This window comes from Tyto alba, unplaced genomic scaffold, assembly GCF_018691265.1.
Source record: "Tyto alba isolate M040663 unplaced genomic scaffold, T.alba_DEE_v4.0 Super-Scaffold_2, whole genome shotgun sequence".
Lineage (NCBI taxonomy): Eukaryota > Metazoa > Chordata > Aves > Strigiformes > Tytonidae > Tyto > Tyto alba.
The window spans coordinates 1,346,174-1,368,116 of NW_024881282.1; the positions used below are offsets into that span (position 1 = coordinate 1,346,174).

The 21,943-nt window shown below is 51.5% G+C and overlaps 1 protein-coding gene across 5 annotated transcripts in view; it reads right to left on the reverse strand.

Moving 5' to 3' along the window:
• CLPB (caseinolytic mitochondrial matrix peptidase chaperone subunit B) overlaps positions 1–21,943 on the reverse strand; it is a 90,888-nt gene that overhangs the window by 16,779 nt on the left and 52,166 nt on the right. For all 5 annotated transcript variants that reach the window (XM_042793088.1, XM_042793087.1, XM_042793086.1 and 2 more), the window contains 3 exons: positions 16,548–16,645; positions 11,592–11,706; positions 1,085–1,162 (listed from right to left, as the gene is read on the reverse strand). In XM_042793088.1, coding sequence (XP_042649022.1) covers positions 1,085–1,162; positions 11,592–11,706; positions 16,548–16,645 — 291 coding nt within the window. The remainder of the gene's footprint in view (positions 1–1,084; positions 1,163–11,591; positions 11,707–16,547; positions 16,646–21,943) is intronic.

A 21,943-nucleotide genomic window follows, 5' to 3' on the forward strand; every position in this document is an offset into this window, starting at 1 on the left:
TACTGAAATGTGAAAGCATGTTAGATAGTTTAGTTTGCACACATTTGGGCCTTCAGATTGCCGTTACATCCACACCCATGTAAAATATCCATCTGAGACGATAAAGCTCTCAGCTTCTTTGCTTTCTGATTTCAATATTCATTTTTATGGCAGTAAAAGAAGGAAAAAAAAAAAAAACCAACATGGAAATACATGGGAGCCAGAGAGCTGATAATTTACATTACTGAGCCTTCAGACCTGCTACAAACAGCGCGATGGAGTCTCAAAAACTATTTCTTACTGGTTTTCTACAGCTTTATAGCAATCTGTTCAGAGTTAATATTTGGGCTGCCCCTGCTCTGAGGCAGGAGCCTGGTTGGGCAGCAACAGTGTGTGTGTCCTGCTGCCTTAACCCCGCCAGCACCGGCACCTTCCCTGGGACCACGGGAGTCAGCGGATGCAGGAAAAGCACCGAGGCTGTTTCAAATGTCACAGTTCGGTTACTTTAAAGCTGCTTCTTTTTTTTTTTTTTTTTTTTCTTTTTTTTTTTTTTTTTTCCCCTGACTAAAAGTCATTTGGTCCATTTCATGAACTGATCAGCTGCCATGTTGCATTTTATTGTGCTCGAGGACAAATATTATCGGTGTCAATAAAATCCCATCATTACAAAGCAATCCTTGCCCACAGGAGCAAGATGAGCAGAGATTCGGTTTGCAAGCAGCAAATTTCTTCTATTACCCCACCCATGGAGGCATTCCTACTGGAGAGCACCGGGCTGTCAAAATAACACTTTTATTGTGAAAACTGCCCCTTTTATGAGGCTTGGAGGGCAGAGGGGGCCCCAGGATAATCCAGCGTGAGGCTGCGTGTGCCCCAGCACGGGACGTGGCCGCGCGTGCCGGAGTCTGGCGGTGGTTGTCCCGCGGGACGATGGACTTGGGTGACCGGTTGGAAGGACGACAGCACCTTTAATTGGTATTTTATGCAGAGCCTGGGGAAAGGGCTGTGGGTGCTGAGCCCCAGGAGCAGCCCTGCCGCAGCCCCCTCGCCCGGCCCAGCCTCTCCATGGGGCTCTCCGTCCCGCTCACCACAACCCAGACGTTACCTATTCCAGATGATCCCAAGAAAAGAAAGACCAGCGGGTGTTCCTCATCATACCAGCCATTTTCCTTCCTCCGAATAGCTGCATTTAAAGACAGCGAAAACAAAAAAAAAGGGGGCGGGGGAGGGGAAGGCATATAAATCAATGACACAAAAGCAAGTATAATTATCACTAAGTATACACTATGTTTTACTGCTCTCTACCCACTCAAAGTCCTCACTACCATTAGTGCTATCTAATTTGATTAGCCAGCCAAGGCCCCAGAGACACCTAATCAGGTTAGCATGGATTTGGAAAGCTGCCCAGAGCAGATTTCGGATAAAGTTTTCCAGGATGTGCACTCAGCGTTGCCAGGGAGACGGCGGGGAGGGGGGACAGGGATGGATAGATGGATGGATGGACAGATGGATGGATGGATGGATGGATGGATGGGTGGATGGATGGATGGATGGATGGATGGATGGATGGATGGATGGATGGATGGATGGATGGATGGATGGATGGAGCGGCGGGGGCTGGTGAGGGGAGGGTGCAAGAGGCACGCCGCGTTGCCAGCTTGCAAGCTCAACCTTTCTGTGAAAAAGCGGGTTTGAAGAGGTTTCCGCATTATTTCTTGCGCGTGGATGGAAAGAGGGAGGTGTCTGAAGGTCTCAACAGCTCTGAACTGGTGCAAGGCCTGAAGGACTGGGTGGGGAGAGCCAGGTATCGCCGTGTCTCCCTGGACAGCAGTGCCCAAGGGCATCCTGGCTAAGATACCAACGTAAAATTTTACAAAAGACAAGGAGGGTTTGGAAGCTGCAACACCCGCTTACCTCCCAAACTCCTAGTCCTAACGGCACACCCCTTCCTCAGGACACCCATCTGCCTTGCAGAGCTGGTGAGGCCCCCCCCCCCCCCCCCCCCCCCCCCCGACGTGTCCACAGCCACCCAAGATGCGATTCAGCCTCATGGAACAGCCCTAGACTCTGTGGGCACGTTCACCAAACCAGTAGAAACCCGTAACATTACTGCATTAGGCTTATCTGGAAGATAAGGAACATCTTTTGAGGCCAAGAGGATCAAACAAAGTCATCTGCAGGCTGGATCTGGCCCTTGGAACACAAAAGTGACTGTCCTGGTTCAGACCATGGATCCATTGCTGCTTGGCTTTTTGCCTAAGTAAATGGTTCTTAGCATTTTAATATTAGATACTCCCCTTGGTTGGGCTGGACTTGCTACCTGGTGGATGGCCTGCTAAGCAGCAGCCACAGGAGGAGGCTCAAGGACGTGAGCAAATCCCATCAGTGGGACTTTTCTCCCTATATTGTGCTGACCCCCAGCCATCTGCAGCCTGGGGGATCTCCTGTGCCTGCCGTGGTGTGGATCCTCCACGGGTCTCACTTCCAAATACCTGCTCAGCCTCCCCCGGAGTATGGGCAAGTGCCACGAACCTCTGAGAAAAGCCCTTCCTGAGCACAGCTTATGGAAAAGATTCCTGAGGCATCTGCACCCTGAAACGTTTTGAAGTGACCACCAGCAAATGTGAAATACCAGTGCAGGCGGGCAGGGTGGTTAATCTGCTTCAGTTCAGGCAGTGGCTAAAGATGGCAGGGAGAGAAGGAGGTATTCCCTGGGCTCTGTTCTGAATTTCCATCTGCAGGGGCTTCAGATCTCATCCAGATCTTGTAAGAGATGAGCGAATGAACTCTTATTTTAGGATGTTTGTAAGAATGGTGGCTCAAGGGAGGGGATTCTCCCCCTCTGCTCCGCTCTGGGGAGACCCCCCTGCAGTGCTGGGGCCAGCTCGGGGGCCCCCAACAGCAGAAGGACACGGAGCTGCTCGAGCGGGGCCAGAGGAGGCCACGAAGATGCTGGGGGGGCTGGAGCAGCTCCCCTGGGAGGCCGGGCTGAGAGAGTTGGGGGGGTTCAGCCTGGAGAAGAGAAGGCTCTGGGGAGACCTTCGAGCGGCCTCCCAGGGCTTAAAGGGGGGACAGGGAAGGTGGGGAGGGACTCTGGGTCAGGGGGTGGGGGTAGGACAAGGGGTGATGGTTTTAAACTGACCGAGGGGAGATTTAGATGAGATCTAAGGCAGAAATTCTTCCCTGTGCGGGGGGTGAGGCGCTGGCCCAGGGTGCCCAGAGGAGCTGTGGCTGCCCCCTCCCTGGAAGGGTTCAAGGCCAGGTTGGACGGGGCTGGGAGCCCCCTGGGCTGGGGGAAGGGGGCCCTGCCCGGGGCAGGGGGTGGCACTGGGGGGGCTTTGAGGTCCCTTCCCACCCAAACCAGTCTGGGGTTCTATGCCAGTGGGACATGAGGACACGCATGGAAAGCATCACTGGGATTTGTCTCCCAGCTTGTGTTAAAGAGTTTCCAGCAATGACTGCGGAGCAGGTGCTGCCCAGGGGCACAGCTCTTCCCCACGAGACCAGAACAAGAGCTCACAGGGGATGGCAGCCCTGTTATCCTCGTGCCTGGACCGCTGACTCTGCCCCTGAGCCAAACTCGAGCCCCAGGAAACCAAAATCATCCGAGCTTGCTCTGCTCTGGGTGCACCACTGTGTGCTCCTTCCCACCAAGAGCCGTGGATGGTCCCCCAAGAAGGGACCACAGGGCATGAAACGCTCTGGATCATGGCCTGGACATGATTTGGCAGCAGGTTCAAGCAAAACGATGTGATGCAAGGCTCTGGAGCAGAGCACGGAGCTCACCACATCACCGGGAGCTAACCACAGAGGCGCTGCAATATCCTGAATTTCCAGCTCCTTGTTCAGACAGAGCCTCGCATCTCCCTGATTTATCTATTTAAGCAGGGCCTGTATCACAGCTCTTAAAAAGAGTTATTCTTGCCATATGGATTGGTGCACGTGCTGAAGCGCTTTGTGATGTTTTGTAAGAAGTGACCTAAACCAAAACTGCATGGTGTTATTAATGATGGGGAGGTTGTGCTGAGCAAGGGACCTGCAAGCATGCTCTTGAATGGCGCACGGCAGCTGCCAGACGTCGGCGAGACCGAAGACGTGGCACGTTGTGTTTGACAGAAGTAGGGCACGAAACGGGCAAAATGCCCAAGAATGATACCCTACGCTATTTTGAAGGTAGCAGAGGAAAATTGCAGCATCAGAGGTAGAATGAACAACAGAGGGGAAACACTTGGAGATCAGCAGCTCGACCACACTTTGAAAATAAAGCACTTTAACGGCCACTGCGCAAGTGGCACTGCAAAGTTCTGCATTTGCTGCCTTGCAGTGGCGTCCACAGCAAACACAGGAATAAAACCGCATCCCTCTTTGTGACTGCCAGCCCCAAAACTGCATCTCCTCTCTTTCTGACTGCTATCCCCAAAACACAGCCTGGGACTGAGCCTCTGTCCTTGTCCCTCAGCCCCGGGCTTGGAGCTGCCCGTGTCTCCCAGCACCGTGGGGAGCTGTGGGTTTGTCTTGTCCCCAGAGCCGGCAGGAGAGAATGGCAGTAACCTTTAAAATTGGGGAATTCTGAAATTCAACCTCAACAAGAAAGTCAGTCCAGAAAAGCCTCTGCCTGATGGGGTATAGGAAAATAAAAGAGCCCTAAGAAAAGGCATCCTAGCTGTGCCACGCAAAGAGATCTTCCTGCAGAAACAGGGAGAGTAAACCGACATGGGAAATATTTAACAAATATTTCCATTTTGCATGTAAAAAGAAGCTGAATATTGTAGCCTGCAGAATGACAGTGAAATGCTGCCTCTGCCAGCAGGAGACATGGTGGGAAGATGATAAATAGCAGCAGAGCAAGCGAAATATTCCAGCAGCTGGATCGTATAGCTGCACTGAGGAGTCTCACGTGAATTTGCCACGAAGCTCTTGGAGTTGCTCCTGTTGCTGAGAAGACCTGCATGCAGCCGAGCTCCTCTGAGCCCAGGTCTATATTTGGGGAGACCCAGGTAGGATGAAAGCTGATAGATTCAGTGAGGATCAGGAAAACAAGTGCAAACCCTCCAGTGAGGCTGAAAACTGTAAGAAAAAAATCGATCTACTGAGGTTAACAACGAGAGGTTTGAGGATTGACTTGACCACAGTCATTAAGTATCGCCACAAGAAAGCACACAACTTGCTCATCTGGCAGACAAAATTAACATGCTCCAGGGGCTGGAGCTGGATGAATTTAAACTAGAAATAAGGCAGAATGTTTTTTAATAATGAAGGTGATTAACCATTGCGGTGACGTACAAAGAGGAGTGTGACTGAAGCCCTCATCCCTGCGAAGTCTGCAGGGAAAGATGGGAGGTGGTGGTGCCTCGGAGTGAAGGTGAAGGTTTGCATCGCTGCGCTAACAGCCGAAAAAGCCCAATTTAACCTTAAAGTCCAGGGCACGCCCACCCAGGGAAACGGGGCTGAGCGCAGGGACTGTGGTTAGTGAGAACTGGAGCCCCAGAGCTGGACGCAACCGAGATGCGTCGCTTAGTGCCTCAGCCATGCTAATAAGTCCTGACTCCTGTCAAGGCTTAATTAGCCCGGGCGTAGAGCCAGGCTGCAGGACTGGCCTGCGTCCGGCTCTGCCTCGCCCTGCCCGGGTGCCTCTGCTCGGCCCCTCGGCCCAGCTCGGGCTGCGGCCGGCGATGCGGCTTTTGGAAATCACGGGCAAAGCCCTGCGGGCATCCAGTCCTGCCTTCCAGCCGCTCGCGGGCCACGACACCCCCCCAAAACAGCCACCATGGGAGGAGGAAGAGGAGGGTTGACACAGAGGTGCAGGAGGGTCTGTGCCAGCCCCTGCACGCCTCCGAGCGCACCCCACCGCGTGCCCTTCCCTGTGCTGCACGCGCTCCTTCCCCGCCTTTTATCGCAGCCCACCCGAGCTCAAACACTCGGGGTGGATATATTTTATAAAAATTGATGGGGAATAACATGACCGCCGAGAATTTCTGCAGCTATCTCAGCTAAGATAATAAAGGTAATAAACTTCTGCTTCAGGGCATGGAGTGACCACTTGCAGGGGTCAGCATGCTCAATGGTCCGAAGGCAGTGAGGTTAAGTGCGGTCTTTTTTCACTTCCCTCTGCAGCAGGATACTAGACTTTATGGGTAAATGCTCGTCTCACTCATAGCAACTCCAGGGATATAACGCACCCTATAAAAAACTACCATAAAGTTAGTGCTTGCGATTCAGCGTGAGATGCTGGCTGGAAGGTGTTGATCAGCAATAGTTAGAACAACGGAGCGATGAGGTGTCAAATCTTTTCTACAAGCAGCCCTAGAAACGAGGAGATATTGTAGCACACAGCCTGGCCTCGTCGCTCCTGAGGTTTGGAAAACCTGCAAAATTCTGGATGTCACCAGAGAGAGGCCACCGCACCCCCAGGTCTCGCAGCCACGGTGGCAGGGGGATCTCCTGGGTTGGCCATCGCACAGCTCAGCTTCAGCAAGGGGAACAAAGATGCCGTCCTAGGGCAGAGCAGGACATCAGTGGGAAGGGTGAAAAACTCAGCTGGGAAAGCCCGCGGGAGCACTCCTCTCCTCGGGGTTTGCATCCCCAAAGCAGCTGCTGGCCACGTTGACTGCTCTTCATTGATAGCCAGACAAGAAATCCATGCCATGCCTCTTGGCAAGCTGTCCCCTTCCTCCTGTAACTTCGGGGATGGCAGAAAGAAAGAAATAAAAGGAGGTAGATCACACTGCTTTGCTGAAATTTCATTAAGGCATTCAGACCCAATGTCCAAGCAGAGAGGCTGATGATGACGCCTGGGCCTTCTTCTTTGGAGCCATTTCCAGTGTCGCTGCAGTGCTCTCACTTTATTTTGTACATCTGTAACAGCGTAACTGTAGCGCTGTGTCTCTGAGAGGCCCTTCAGCTTGCTATTGAACTGATAAATTCACTGTATTACTTTACACAAATCAATACCCTAGCAGTTATCAGGGGTTGATGTGACCGAAATTGGTTTCAGCCAATTTGAGAGTGTAATAAATGTCCATTTATCAAATCAATTCATTCAGCGGTGCTTCTCAGACCGCCTGGGCTCAGGGTACCAGAGGGTGATGCCTCCAGGTCCGTACCCACCATGGGATCTCTCTCTTCCATCCAGGCTCTGCATCTACGGTCCAGGGTCTACCACATCCCCCAAGAACCGCTCGTCCAGCCGCACTGTCGGTGGCTCTGGGATGGGGAAGAAGATGAACCTCAAACTCAGCCAAAGGTGCTTCCTTGCGCAGTCTGACCCGACTTGCAGGCAACCTGCCTCTGTTATAACATGTGTTCCACACGCTGAAACACAGGACTCACAAAGGATCCTATCTTGTCCAAAATAAACCCGATATCCTTCAGTCCAGGCCAGGACAATATTACTGCTCACTCATTTTCCTTTGAAACGTCAACTGATTTCAACATCTCAGCCACTCAGCGTGTTCACAATTTGTAATTTTGTAATTAAAAAGTGGATTTTCTGCACCACCCTTTATTCAGAAAGTCTCTACGCTATAAAACAAACAACACTTTTCCTTCCTCCTTCCTTATTCAGCTTCAGGAAGAGTCATAACAGGCTGCTTGAATCCAAAAGGTTTAGAGAATCAGCACTGAGAAGTGGTGGTTTTGGACATCCCACCCCTAAGTGACCACTGCCTGGCAAATGATAGCTATTTGTAGAGAAGAGGTATTCTTTCTCTGGCATGATATTTAGGATATGAGATCACAAATCAAACCAAAAAATCTTTCCAAAAATGCCCTCCTTTGGTTTATAACCTCAGACAGGAGATGCTTTCTGTTGCTCCCTAAGAAGCACACGCTGCTTCACCCTGGTGCCTGTGCATCTTCAAGTGAAAAGCCAAATGAGACCTAACCAGATTCAGAGTACCGTCATTTACGAAAGCGCCCTGGAAACACGACCATAAGCCTCTCAGCTGCTCGTTTGCATGACCCGGTTGTAGCATCCCGGCTGCCATTAGTTCACGGGATCGCAGGAATGACCTGCCCGCTTCTTTCCGACATGTTTCGAGATGGAATACTTAATTTGGATTTTGTTAAAATGCAACAAACACCTACACCCACAGAGGGGAGAGTGTCAGTCGGCCAAGCTGCCCCCTGCCATCGCCGTCCCCAGGCAGAGCACGGGGAGGAATCCAGCACCCTCGGAGATGCCCCGTTACGATCGATTAATCACCATCCACCTTCTCGCGGTCCGGCCAGCCTCTGGCCTGCTTCCTGTAGCAGAAAAGAAAGCAGCAGGGTTCGGATCTATCCCGTGGAAACAGCAGAGAAGGGATTCTTCCCTCTGCCGTAGAGATGTTGAGCTGTTGGTGAGCTCCGTGAGAGCATCCTGGCAGTCGCAGCCCCCGTGCAGCCCCACCGCCCCGCAAACCCCAGAGCGCACATTCCCTTTGTATTCTCGGCTGAGCCCCTCTGGAGACTGTTTGGATCATGCTCCGAGTGACGGATTAAATCGGATTATTCAATTAAGGCAGCAGTTATAAATTAAACCTATCAGCTAGGCTCGGTAAATCTCGAGATGTGGCGTGCGGCGAGTCTCCCAGCCAACACACCGCATCGGCGAGTGCGAAACAGGAGGCACGTGGAGTCCACAAAGTGGCAGCAAAACCAGCTGGGAATAAAATAAATAACAAGAATAGAGAGGGAGTGCTTGAAAGAAAAAGTCATGTCTCTAAATTCACCCTTCCTGAACGTAAACAACAAAAATGGGGCAGAAGGGAAGAAGGGGAGGAGGGGATGGAGACTCTCCTGCTACCTTTTGGTCTGATATCCCGAGGCTGCGGGGGTATCAAGCACATTCCCTATAATTCAATAAGAGAAACCTCCATAAAGGCAGCCACTTTAATGTGCAGAAACACCACCTGTGTCAGAAACAGGCACTACCCATTAATCAAAGCTTCCCAATTAGCCCGTACTGCTGCCCCCAGGCACAGCCGCTCTCCAAACACAGAGGGTGTCTGTTGTGTTTGCAGGGGGAGAGCTGGCTCTTTCCAGGGCTTCCAGATCGCACAGGACTCGTCTTTGTTAACTAGAGAGCTATGGGGTTTTGTATTTATGACAGCGCGTCGCTCGCAGTTCTGCCCTGACCTCAGCCCCCTCTTACCTCACTGTCCCGTTTTCAGGCACTAAACTGGGATGCGTGGATGGTTTGGGGAATTATTAACAGGATCCGGAGCCTTTCTGACTTTGAACTGGAGAATTGAACTCAGCCCAGCTTGCTGGAGCCTTCACTTCCTTACAGCCTTTCAGTGGCCAGCATGAAATAAACCGCTCCCGAGTGTCGAGAGGCTGCCCCAAGCTCGTGCCACCAAGGAAAACCACCTCGCACAACCAACCGGGTCCCCCCTTTTTAATTTTCCCCGCAGGCGCTCCGGTCGGGGCCGTGCGCTCCGCCGCGTGCGAGCGGCGAGGGCCAAGGCGCAGCGCTCCTCGGGAGGGAAAGCGGGTGGTTGGGAGCTGGAGAATTGAACTCAGCCCAGCTTGCTGGAGCTCTCATTTCCCAGGCTCAGGCTCTGCCAGGCTGCTGCCTTCAGAGCCGCGGTGGTATGAGCAAAGCCAGGTTTGCAGCCAGAGGTCAGAGCATCTGCTAGGCTAACCGATCCCGTCAGAAAGCATCCCCCTCTGCTCCGCAGATGCCCAACACCCTTTCGTCTCAAAGTGCCCAACTGATTAACATAATGAAGTTATGCTCAAAGCAACTGTCTGTGCTCATCTGAAATTCGTGGTTTCTCTTGGGGCCCATGTGCCTAAAATCTGGTCTGGTTTTTTTTCCCCCAACTCCATTCTCTGCTCTGACAAAAACCATTACCTTTTCCTCCAAACCCTGCTGCACACTTGTACGGTTCCACCGCAGCCACAAGAGGCCAGACTCCTCATTTATTCCCTGTGTTTATTAATTATTTTTTTTTTTTTTAACAGTGAAAACTTAGAATTTGGCGTGCAGGAAAAACACCTGAAGACAAAGGCACCAGCACCCTGGTTTGGGAATGAGGGCCAAGGGCTTTCAGCAGACCCGGACAAGGGAACACTAGCTGACGGAATACTCCAGGCTCGCGCTATCTGCAACGGATTCACAGACAGAAACCACCACGTGTTTGACCAAATCTACAGCGCAGACAACGGACGCGGCTGCCCAGACAGAAAACAACAGAAGCAGATTCATCAAGGCAACGTGCTTTAAAGAGCAGCCTCTTAATGGTGGCAGCTCTCTCTCGGCAGTGGATAGAGCAAGAGAAAACAGGGTCCCCTTGTACCTGCAAGGGCTCACGGACACAGCAGGGAATGTCCCAGGAACATGCTGCTGCAAAAGGGTTTGCTTTAACGTTACTTTCAGTACTGACTGGCAACACCTCCAGAACGGTGGGGATGGCAGGAACTCAGGAGGCAAATAACCCTTCTGATAGCTAGCATCCATCTCACCCTCCCCAAAGCCTGGCTATCTGATGACTAACCACCACCAACTGCCCTCTGAGAGCTCAGGATCGTAACTCCCGCTGACCAGAGAGGGGCCAGGCTCTGAACTCCAACTGAAATCAGGCTGTTAGGAGGTGAGAAGAGCTTTGTGTCATAAACTGCAGCTGCTTCAGATGAGCAACCGTTTCCTCAGCAGCAAATGCTTCATTTGACACAAGAACAAGAGGGCACCGGGCAGAACTATCAGGAGGCAGATTTAAATGAATAAAAGGGTCTATTTTTTCACTAGCTATGAAAAAATCACATCCCTGCCAAAGGATGCTGCAAAGGCCAGACGTTTACAGGAGATCCAAGGGAAACTTGGACAAATTCATGACAGAAAAATCTCTCATGGGCTGCTGCACACAAAGATGTAATTTCTGGTTCAGGGCACTCCTGGCTTGCAAATCAATGGACACTGGGAGAGTAGAGGGGAGAAATACCACTCTCTATTTAACTTGCTAAAGCTCCCTGTGCTCTGGTACCAGTGACAGGCTATTGGCCTTTGATCTGATGTAGCACACACGGCCAGGAAAGTGTGGCTGAAGTATGTGCTCGTATTTTATGTGGAATGAAGCTCCAAATCTGTAAGGGCTACAGAAAAATTCCCCAAAGCAGCCCGTGTGTGAGCGGCTTCTGTACACAAAGCTGTACAAAACCACTCATAAATTATTAATGAGTGATATTCTTAAGACAAATGCTCTTGCAAAAAGATAGCTCGATGTTCAAGTGCCATCACGTTCAGCCGGTGTGTTTAGCTGAGAACTGCCTGCGTGCTCAGAGGTGTGTGGTGAGCATCTCCCTGACCAGACCTGACCTCCGAGCCACTGTGCTTAGTCTGGGGAGAAATGATATCCTGATTTGTTTCCTGAATGAAAGGGCTTGTAGGCCCCTCACTCCAGTGCCTGGGAAGAAAGCACCCGATGGTCCTCTCTGCTCTTACACCTGGAAGAGCCCCTCTTGTGATGGGGTTTTCCCTCTCACACCCAAGAAACATCTGCTGGACCTCACCGTGAGTCCCCCACCAGCCTCAGTGGCAGCCTCAGATCAGGGTTTGAGGGCATGGCTCGCTTTCCCTGCGGAGCTGAAGACGTGGGAGGGCAGAGCGGGCGGCGTGCGAGGGGTCCTACCTGCTCCCACCGTCGCTATTGCGCTCTCCTGACCGATGATGTGCTCTTTTAGCCGTTGCTCCAGAGGAAACCTCCGGCGTTCCTCCACCTCCCTCCTGCGTTGCTCCTCCTGGAACTGTGAGAGGGAAGAAAACGTTGGGATCAGAGGCTTTTTGGAGCAACAACATGAACACTGAGTAGGTACGTCAAGTTTTTTCCCCCTCCCCAGGACTGTGATGCCCTGCACGGGGATCTCTCTGACACCCAGTCAGTCAGAGCTCTGCCCTGGCACTGGGAAGCTGCTGGGGCAGAGGCAGCTCGGTCTGGAAGCGCCAGCCCAAGCAGGAGGAAATTTCTGGATCTGCTGGGGATGGGTCTGGGATCCGTGGGAATGGAGAGAAGAGCATCACTGTCTCCTGTGCTGTATGCCCGGGAGGTCAGACGCCACTGCTTTGCAGACAAACCCACAGCAGCACGCAGGACGGCACTGGGAAAAGCTCTTTACTCAGGACATTTGCTTTTGCCACCTCCAGCTCACAAGGCAGCAGAGCCTTTGAGAGCCAGAGACTTATGCACTGCCTCCTCCCAGAGGAGCACAAGGCTGAAGGCTGAGATAGTGCACAGAGCAGTTTACAGAGACATCTGACACAAGCAGAGCTCTGAGATGCTCAGGGTCGGGATACAGGCAGAATCCCAAAGCGGGAACAGTGAACTTCTAGAGAAAAAAGGACAAATCCAACCCCTGCTCATCTTTAGAAAATGCTGCAAAACTTTCTGCTGAGCACCTTTCCCCATCAGGAGCAGAGGTTGGCCATCTCACCAGTGAAACCACTGCTCTGGAAACAACCATCCCCCAAAGTCAAGGCTTAGCTAAGGACAGAACATGAAGAGCCCACAGGGTTTGTGGAGTGAGTAACGTAACACGCGTAACCGGCCCCATCATTTAACCCGCCTTCCTGAAGGGGAAACACCTCCAGCATAACCAGAAAGCAGCTGCAGAAGGATCCTGCTGCCAGAGCCGGAGTGGATAAAACCCCCCAGCCAGGTTGCCAGTGTTTCCTGGGCCAGTAGTGACTCTGACAGAAGTTTAAAAAAAATAAATAGCAAACAATCCAATTTTGGCTGGTGCTATCAGTCTCGCGTGTAACGCAGAGATGCCATCAGCCCTGACGCCTCATATGGAGCAATAACTTCCCTGCGGATCCCAGTGGAACAGCACTGTGGGACAGACACCGGCGCGTCTGTGGGGATCTCCGAGTACTCCACGAGGCTCAAAGCACTGCTCTTGCCATATATCTGTGTCTTTCTGTATGTCTCGACAAATCTTTTCTTCCTCCCTCCTCTTCTGCCTTTCTTAAGGCGCAGAGAACTGTGTTGCCAGGATGCTGAAGAGTTTGAATGGGTTTACAGAGAGGTGGGAAGATGTGCAATGCCCTCGTCCTCCCTCCTTGAAAAACCAGCATTGTCAAAGTCCCTAGGGAGGAAGAAAATCCCTTTTGTGGGTGAAAGACTGCACCAGTTACGGTGCATTTTCCAAGCTGTCCCACTATGGTTTTCTTCTCAGGATCTGCTCTGGAGAGCCCTGCTCTCCTCTGTGCCATCTCCTCGGCGGAGCAGCCAGGTCAACCCCGAGCAGCCACCACAACCCCCACTGAGCAAAGGCCACCAGAAAGAGAAAAATCCACCGAGAAAAACATATTTTAGATCACTCTGGGATACAACCTGCAACAAAAACCCCCACTAATCTTGGGTTTTACACGAGACACAAGCTTCCACTCCTTTCTCTTCCGTTCCCTCCTGCATAGGTACACGTCCAGCTTCTCCCACCTCCTCCCTGCTGTCGTGATGCTGGAGCAGCACATCTGACCTGGGTCTTGCTCCTCCCAGACGTTTCTGCCAGATATTTCAACCATGTTTGCCCTTGACTTCAGTCCTCAGCATTGGTGATGAGGAAACTGGCAGCTGAGGAAGGCAAGGCTTGTTCCTGGTTTGAAATGGTGTCAGTGGGGACTGCGTCCTCCCCCTCCAACGACTGATGTTCAGGTCTCCTGACGAGACTCCTACGGCACTGCACCGGCACTTCAGCGGATTACAGCGGCGTGACGTGCTCTGAAAGACATGCAAGGAGCAGTACTCTGCTCTCAGGTCGAAGGCAACCAACCTCCTGGGCTCGCCTGGGCTAAGAGGTTCTCCTGATGGGATGCCAAAAGCACGAGAGATGTTCGCTTTTAACGAGATTTGCCCTCTCCGTGCTTTGGCAGACCTCACCGTGAGATAATCACAGCTGTCACCAAGATGGGCACGGCAACCACGTTCACCAGCTTCCGTTATTCGTCCTCCAGCATGGCATCCCTCCCAAGCATGACTACATTCACGGGAAAATATTCAAAGGGAAGAGGTTCAAAAGCACAGCCTCAGCAGAACCAAACCTCGGCAGAAAACCTGCAGATGCGGAGGGGACAGTGTTTTTTGCCTTACAGGAAAAGGAATTTAAAAGATTAAAGGCAAGTGGGATGGTAAACTTCTGGTAGGCTGCAGAACACGAATGAAGCTATCACAGCCTTTGGAAATCTGGAGAGTGGTTCTTCTGTCCGAAGGCCAAACACCGTCTTGAGGTGATTCTTGTGGGTTTACAGAAAGCATAAAATCAGCTTTCACTGCAAGGCTGCTCTGTCCCTGACACTACAGATAGGGTTGTGTGTGGCTTAACAAACAGATGCTTTGCAAACAACCAAAAGAGACTTTTTTTTTTCTCATAAACTATGGTTAAACCAACAACCTGAGGATGTTCTGGATGGAAAAAGCAGACTGCACTCGAGCCACAGCTGAATGTTTGCTTTCTTTAAAAGGGCCATCAGAGGTAACTCGGTCCAAGGCAGGGGCCAGGAGCTCAGGTTCAGGGGGTCCTCACACTGCTGCGTGCCAGAAGGGAGCCAGCAGAAAGGGCAACTCGTCCATAAAAATCTTTTTGCAGCCACTGATGGAGACAGGAGACACCACTGGATGGATCTGACTGGGCCCAGTATATCAGGAGAAAGAGGAGTTGAATGGCAAAGAAAGACTTGGAAGAGCTGAGATCAGTCCTGAGGCTGTTTCCCTTCCAGTTCCATGCTGAAGACACTAGTTTCGAGGGACACTCCCTTCCTCTTAGCCCCAGATACATGACAGCTTATTTAGATTTCACCAGACCGTTTAGCAATGTGAACTAGCTCAAGAGTCCTAAACACCAGGCAAGCGTGGTCTAGCACAGGGAAAACACACGCAGAATTCTTTTTTTTTTTTTTTTTTTTTAAGAGTAAAGGAAATCAAAATAAATTAAAAATACATATGAAAACTCCTTGTTATTCTGTCACAAGGATATGTAAATAAAATCTATGGGATGTGCCCATCCAGTAATAGTTCTGCCAATTCATTCTCTAGCAGTGATTAAAATGAGCAATAAATTCTCAAAGACTCTCGGTGGAATGCAGATACTGGGGTGGATGCAACCCTGGGAGCACCACATCCCCCCCAGCTGAATATTCATCACGAGCTGGCTTGACTGTCTTATGTTTTATACACAAGTACAATCATTTTCATCAGGAACATCTCTATAGATATATTTCCTTCCTCTCCTCCATCTATTAGTTAAGCATAAAAACCAATGCAGCTTTTCAAACTCTTAGGGGCAGGTTTCCTTGCCAGTGCTGGACTCCAGAGACCATTTACCCGGCAGATAATTCCCCCCTCCCTCCTCCTCGTAAAGATTGCAAGTATTTTATTCTCAACTTTTCTTCCTTAAAACTTGCCTGGAGAGCTGTCCGAGTGACCAAGCAGCACTTCTGGCCAACACAAGAAGGTTCCTTTGTCGTGGTGGAGCTTGGACAGCCCAAGAGGAGAGATCCCCGTCTCCCCACACAGGACAGAGGTTTGGCATTTGGGAACATGGTTTTGAACTGCTCGAGCAATGATTCTCCTCAGTGAGCACAGAGAGCACTGCAGTTTTGACTGCCTGGCAGGTTTAATTCATGGTAATATCTCCCAAGTGCAGTAATTTAATTTAATTTAATTACCTTCATCTTCCACTTACGGGCAAGTTCTTAACCTCAGGTTTTCCAGCACGCAACTTCAAATCCCAAACCCACAGACCAAACTCTGAGGTGCACAACGTCAGAGGACAAGTCTGCAGCCAGGAGCAAACCTGCCCCAGGTTCTGCTTCTGCGAACTGGTGGCACTGGTACCCCCCTTTCAGCAGGCGGGGGGGTATTTCACACCCTGGCTGGCCTGGGACCCTTGGAGAGATGATGCTCAAGAGGCATCGCTCATCACTGCTGTGGGCCTCATACCCAGGAATTTTAAATCCTTGACATCAGGCTGCAGATCCCTCACTGTCTAATAACCTGCTACTCGGTAAACCTACTTACTCCTGGGCTTTTTATTGGATCTGCTACAGCCAATATGGCTCTTTTCCCTCTTTAAAATACCTTATAACAGGGACTGACGAACGGGACATGGTTGTGCTCCAGCCCACTCAAGGAGACAGTGAGGCTGGAGGGGGGAGATGGGTGTTTCACAACCAGACAGCAGAACTGGGTGTCTTTTGCCTCAGACTGGTGCTCGTGAATGCGTGGATCCCAGGCCCACAACTGGACTCTGGATTCTCAGACCCAGTTCTTTTCCCAGCAATTTCAGAAAATACAGTAAAAACAACTCCCTGATTTTACAGTATGTTTGCTAAGGGGTTACAGAACTATATTACTGGTCCTGTGCAGGTCACTGCTGGGAAAGAAATGTTAAAATAGAAGAGGAGAGCACACAGCCACAGCTAAAACACTTCAGAAGTGTTTTTTTTTTTTTCTTTATGCATCATGTCATTAATTTATACAGAACTCTTTCTGAAAAAGCATGGAGCTGGAGGTGTGCTAAGGGTCTTCTTTAAAACTGGTTTCATCGTGGCAAAGGAAACACAAAGTCACCTGAATCTCAGGCTCACTCACCTTCGTCTGGGACGCTTTCAAAAGGCTCATGACCTCCCCTTCACGGGCGTAGTCCAGGGGTGTGTGTCCCATTTCGTTCTTCTGCAGGGGGTTGGCACCTGATGGCAGGAAGGAATTAATAAGATCAGGGGATCAGAGTTCAGTCTTGGGGCAGAATGAGCAGGAAGCACATCTTGTTCCTGCCGTCCTAGTCTGTGTCCCCTCCTAACCTTCGCCCCAAAGGGTATCTGGATCAGAAAGAGACAATGTACAACCAGTGGTTACATGCGCGGGTGTCCAGGGAAGAAGAAAAGGAATTGTCACTGCTAACAATTGGCTTGGCAGGGAAGAGCTGCTGTGGGGGGATGAGAGCACACGGTCACCAGAAGAAAATACAGCTTCACAAAAGCACCCGCTCCCCATCCTGGGGGAGCCACATGGGACCATTACGGCTTCAATTGGACACGCTGCTCTTCCTCTCTGTTACTCCAAGCCGGAGCTGGAGCTGGCTGTAGTCTGCTAAACAGCTGCCACCCTAAGCCACAGGAGCAGCTTCTGGAGGAAAAGCACACTCTTTAGAATTTAATTTTCAAAAAAAAGGCAACAAACCCCAAAAACTGAACTAGAGGGAGTCAGAGAGGCACCCTCACAGAAACAAGCTTGCACAGAGAGAGCTCCCCATCCTCTGCCCCATCCCAGACGCGCTGGATGGCAGAACATGCACAGTCAAACTGGTCCCAGTTGCAGTGATGGGATGAATATTGAGGAAATCTTGGACAGGGCAGTCCGAGAGCAGGAGAGGGGTACTGGGGAATAACCAGTGCTGCAGGCAAGGATTAATCTCTGGCTCTCGGCATCTCAGTCGGTATCTCTAAGGTGCAGGGACTCAGCACTAATGTCGGTGCACTCTGTGACCCCACGACAGCTCGCTGTCGCCAACCAGACACTAAGGGTTACGAGAATGAACCTTCAATTCAGCTTCAGCCCCCTCCAGGCTGGTGCTGGAGCTGACCATCCCACCCAGTTCAAAGCTACGGCGCTTACAGAGCCTCGAGAAGCAGCCTGGTGAGGGGAGAGCCCGTTACTCTGTTCAGTGGGTCTGGCCCATTCACCAGTACAGCAGAGGGGACAGCGGTGACAAGCTGCTGGGAAGGGCAGGCTGACCCCCCAGCTCTGCAAGGGGCTCGGCAACCGTCTTCCATCCCGCTGCAAAGACAGGAGGGAAGCGGGTACCTCGGCCCACGCAAACCAGGCTGCAGCTTCTGCTTCTGCCCCGCCGGAGAGGGCGCAGAGCGCCAGGAGTGCTCAATAAACGTGAGCAGCCATCATAATATATGAAAGAAGTGAGAGGCCTCTCTGCGAGCATGAGCCAGAGAGATTAGCCATTTCTAAGCATTGGCATCAGGGATCTATATTTGCTTACAGAATGAAAAATGTGCTCCATAAACATTCGACACAGAGTAATTTCTATTGCAAGCCTTGTCATTGCAAATAAAGAATATGATTGAGACAGGTGAGATTATATACTGCCGAGGCCGGCCACTCAATATCTTTTAAAGAGACAGTGGTGGTGCCACCCCCGCCCCCCCCAGTTCCAAACCCCACCCCAGGTTTGTGCAGCGAGGAGGGGGGCAAGTTTTCTGGCTTCTCCGAATGATGACATCCTCGAGGCTAGGCCTGCTCTCATTTCAGATGAAGGTTGAGGGTTTGTTTGGCTTTTCCCTCGCCCTGGTTCTATCAATAATGGCTATCCAATATTGGCCTAATCCCCCTGTTAATGGCTTTGACGACTTGACTAATTGCTGCAATAATTGATAGAACCCGACTCCTACAACTGGTCGATTCCAACCTCGAGTACCAGCAGCAATAAAATATTACGCCGCAATAAATAACGGTGTCACTTTGCTTGCTAATAGAAGGTAAAAAGTGGCGACCGGTTCGTCAGCGCCCCGACCTGACCCCCTTCCCCATCCCCACCTCCTCCCCTGCCCTCTCCCACCCCGGCAGCTGGCTGAAGCGGTGGCGGAGGGGACGCCAACCTTTGGAGACTTAATAGAAGGCAATTTGTCACCTCCCACTAGCTGTCTGTAGCTGGAGATCGACACCTGGGCAACACCTCGGGCTGTGCGAGTCCGTCGCCTCCTCCCGCACCTCCCTGCTCATATTAGGAGGCCCCGGCTTATAATATTTGATAAATAGCACACTGGTTCACTCCCAGCATCCGCGCAGCGTCGCGTCGCTGGAGCAGCTGCATAAGGTCACTCATTGGGGAAATATGTTTCTGTCAGCGGTATCGAAAAAAGTTTAGTAGAGCGACAGGCCTCAATTTTTCAAATTTTATTAACTCCATCCTCTTAACAATTTGTCTTGAATTCCTTCAGATTCTGGATAACTGTCAATAGAGCTCGTGATGCGGCGGGTGCTGGCACCCGGCTCCTCCGCTGCTGTCAGGGAGATGGGGATGGCAGGAGGAGGGGGAGACGGCAGAGGGAGAGGAGGAGATGGCAGGAGGGTGAGGAGGATGCCAGGGGCTCGCAGGCGATGCCAGGGGCTCGCAGAGAGCTTGGAGGAGCATCCCAGTGATTCTTGCAGCTCGGTTCTTGCTCTCCGTCCTCTGCCGCAGTCTGTCCTGGGAGGGCAGAGGAGCGGAGAGCTGGCTCGGGCAGCAAGAACAAATCTCACGCCTCGGACAGACAGAGAAGGACTCACAGCAGCATCAGTGACCTATATGGACACTCAGAGAGCGACATTTCTCCGAAGCCTGGGCACAGAGGTGCTTGGGGAAGTCCCGGACACTGAGACAAGGGATGAAGTGCAAGGATCTCATTTCACAGCGCAACCAGGCGCTGCGGAAGCTCCTGCGTGGATTGCTGCTCTCGGGGATCCTCAGAGGTAACCGCCAGCTGAGCACCGGGGGCTGAGCCTTCTTCTGCCGGCCGCTCAGCAGGAGCTGCTGTGGGGACAGAGGATGCGGGTGCTATGAACTGGCACGAGATGGTCCATGTCCTGGTGCTACCCCGAAGGTCCTGTCTGCAAAAGAGCTGGGCAGAAGTGGTGACCTGTATGGTAGACAAGCCGCCAAAACGCTAGACATCTTGTTGTTGTCCTTCCTTTGCGTCCTGAAGATACAATCTGGTGAAGGTGGCAACCAAGTCTCCAGTGCAGAAGACAGCATAGCTTCAGTCAGGAAGGTCACTGAAAACCATTCTCCCCAGTATAAAGCCACCTCTGGTCTCCCAGCAGCAGAGCTGCTAACTTCATAATTAAGGTCATCAGCCAGGGACTGATCTTGCAAACATCTCTTTGCAGCGGTTGCCCAGCCACCATGAAGGCACTTCAGCAAGGGTTCAGGCAGGGCCTGGGCACTGCAGGCAGCTGGGCTCAGCCCGCCCTCGGCCCAGCAAGGGGCACGGACAATCCTCAGACCATGGAGCTCCAGGACACTCCTCCCTGCTCTTCACGGCACTGTGCAGGCTTTGTCACCCTGCCCTACCCCTGGGAGCACCCCAAGGTCTTTCAGCAGGCTCACTGAGCACCCCTTCAGCCAAAGCCACTGCCCTGGACCTGCCACAGCCCTGCCTGTCCATCCTGTGCTCCAGCTCACTGGATTTGGGGAGCACCCCTCTTCCTGCAGCAGACTCTGCAGCACCCCATCCACAGTTTGCCAGGGGGAAAAAAAAAAAAAACAAAACAACACAAAACCCAAACAAATTTTTCTGATGAAGCAGACTAAATCCCAGAAAGAAGAGCCTGGAAATCCCCAAGCCTGCAGTGGGTAAGCTGCTGAGGGTGCTGGAGATGGGCATGGAGGGCGTCTGTCATCCCAAACCAGGGAGGCTCTGAGCACTGGGAAGAATTGCACAGCTCCGGTGCGCTAAATGCAATTTGCCGCCGCAGTTACACCTCTCCGTGGCCCTGTTCAAACACCACCGTAGTCTGGGATTCACCAGGAGGAAGCAGCCCATGCTACCTGCTGGGGATTACACAATGTCATCAGCCATCAGCTCTGACAAGGAATGACATTATTATTGTTCCACATGGCTAGTTAAAGTAATATAAAAAGACTTCTGTCCTCCTGAGTCTTCAGTGATTGAATTAGCATGATCACCCCTTTTTCCAGTAATGTAAACCTGTTTTTAAATCAATGAGACACACATTTCACAAGCAGCTTTTAACATACAACGTGAATATGAAAGTAGCCACCCCAGCCTGTGATCCTACCACTCTTTCCCTGCCTGATATTTCAGTAAATACAAGAGACACATTACAGGGCACTGCTCCACTTGCTGGGCAGTGACCTTCAGCTCTTGCTGAGGACCTGACCCTGCTACTACATCGAATACATCTTCCCAAGTGCTTGAATTTCAATGTGATCATACGCTCCCCTGGGATCCTCCAATCTCATCAAGGGAAGGCCCAGAGCAAAATTTTCAAAGGTACTGGGTAGAAGCAGAAGCTGTGGACACACTTGAGGACAATACTCCAGCCCCACCCCTCTTATTGGTGGCATTTGCTAATTATCCTGGCTACGAGAGTGTATGAGATCAAACCATCTCAACGTACTGCCACGCTGAGGGTAATTCTGCCTGTGGTCCCTCCAGTGAAAACATTACTCTCCATAGGAGTAAATGCTCAGCGTACTGAAGGACCACGGTGGGCAGCCGCAAGGTCCCAAGCTCCGATGTCCCCCCATACCCACACACATCTACACGCAGCTCCACGTGTGTGTGCACACACACACACGTATCCGAGTACTTTCACTGAGTTGAAGAAATCACGTAAGAAAGTAACAGGGAGGAAAAAAGGAGAGAGAAAAGAGGCGAATGAAAATTCTCAAGGAAAAGCAGCTACCCCAAAGCCCAGCAATCTGCCCCAGGGAAGGCGTGTGACTGGGGATCCGGACCCCCTCTCCTCCGGCTGTCCCTTCCAAAGCGATACAGACCCATGGGGAGTGGGGGGCAGAAATCAGTGTGGCCCAGAAACGACGAGCTGCAGAGCAGAAGTGATGATAAAGAGATCAACAAAACCCACCACCACCAAAAACCTTTCCAGAGATACAGGCAGTTGCTAAAGGGGATGGTAAACTACAGACGTCATGGGCAGGAGCAAAATCCACGCTGGCTGAGGCTGCGTGAAAAGCAGGTCTTGCCAAACAACCTTATTTTCCCTCTCTGAGGGGACTACAAGTGCAGCTGAGAAGGTAACTGCAATTACGTTGCACCGAATGATGAGAACCACTCATTAGCGATTCGTAATATCCTCATTAAAAATGTTAGTGTTGCACAGAGCAATGATACCCCAAACACTAATCACAAGAGTTAGAAAATGATGCCCAAGCGTGCTGCTGTGCCCAAATGTGGTGATCTCACACCGCTTGGCAGGATTTTCAACCTCCTCTCCTACACGGTTCCTTGAAT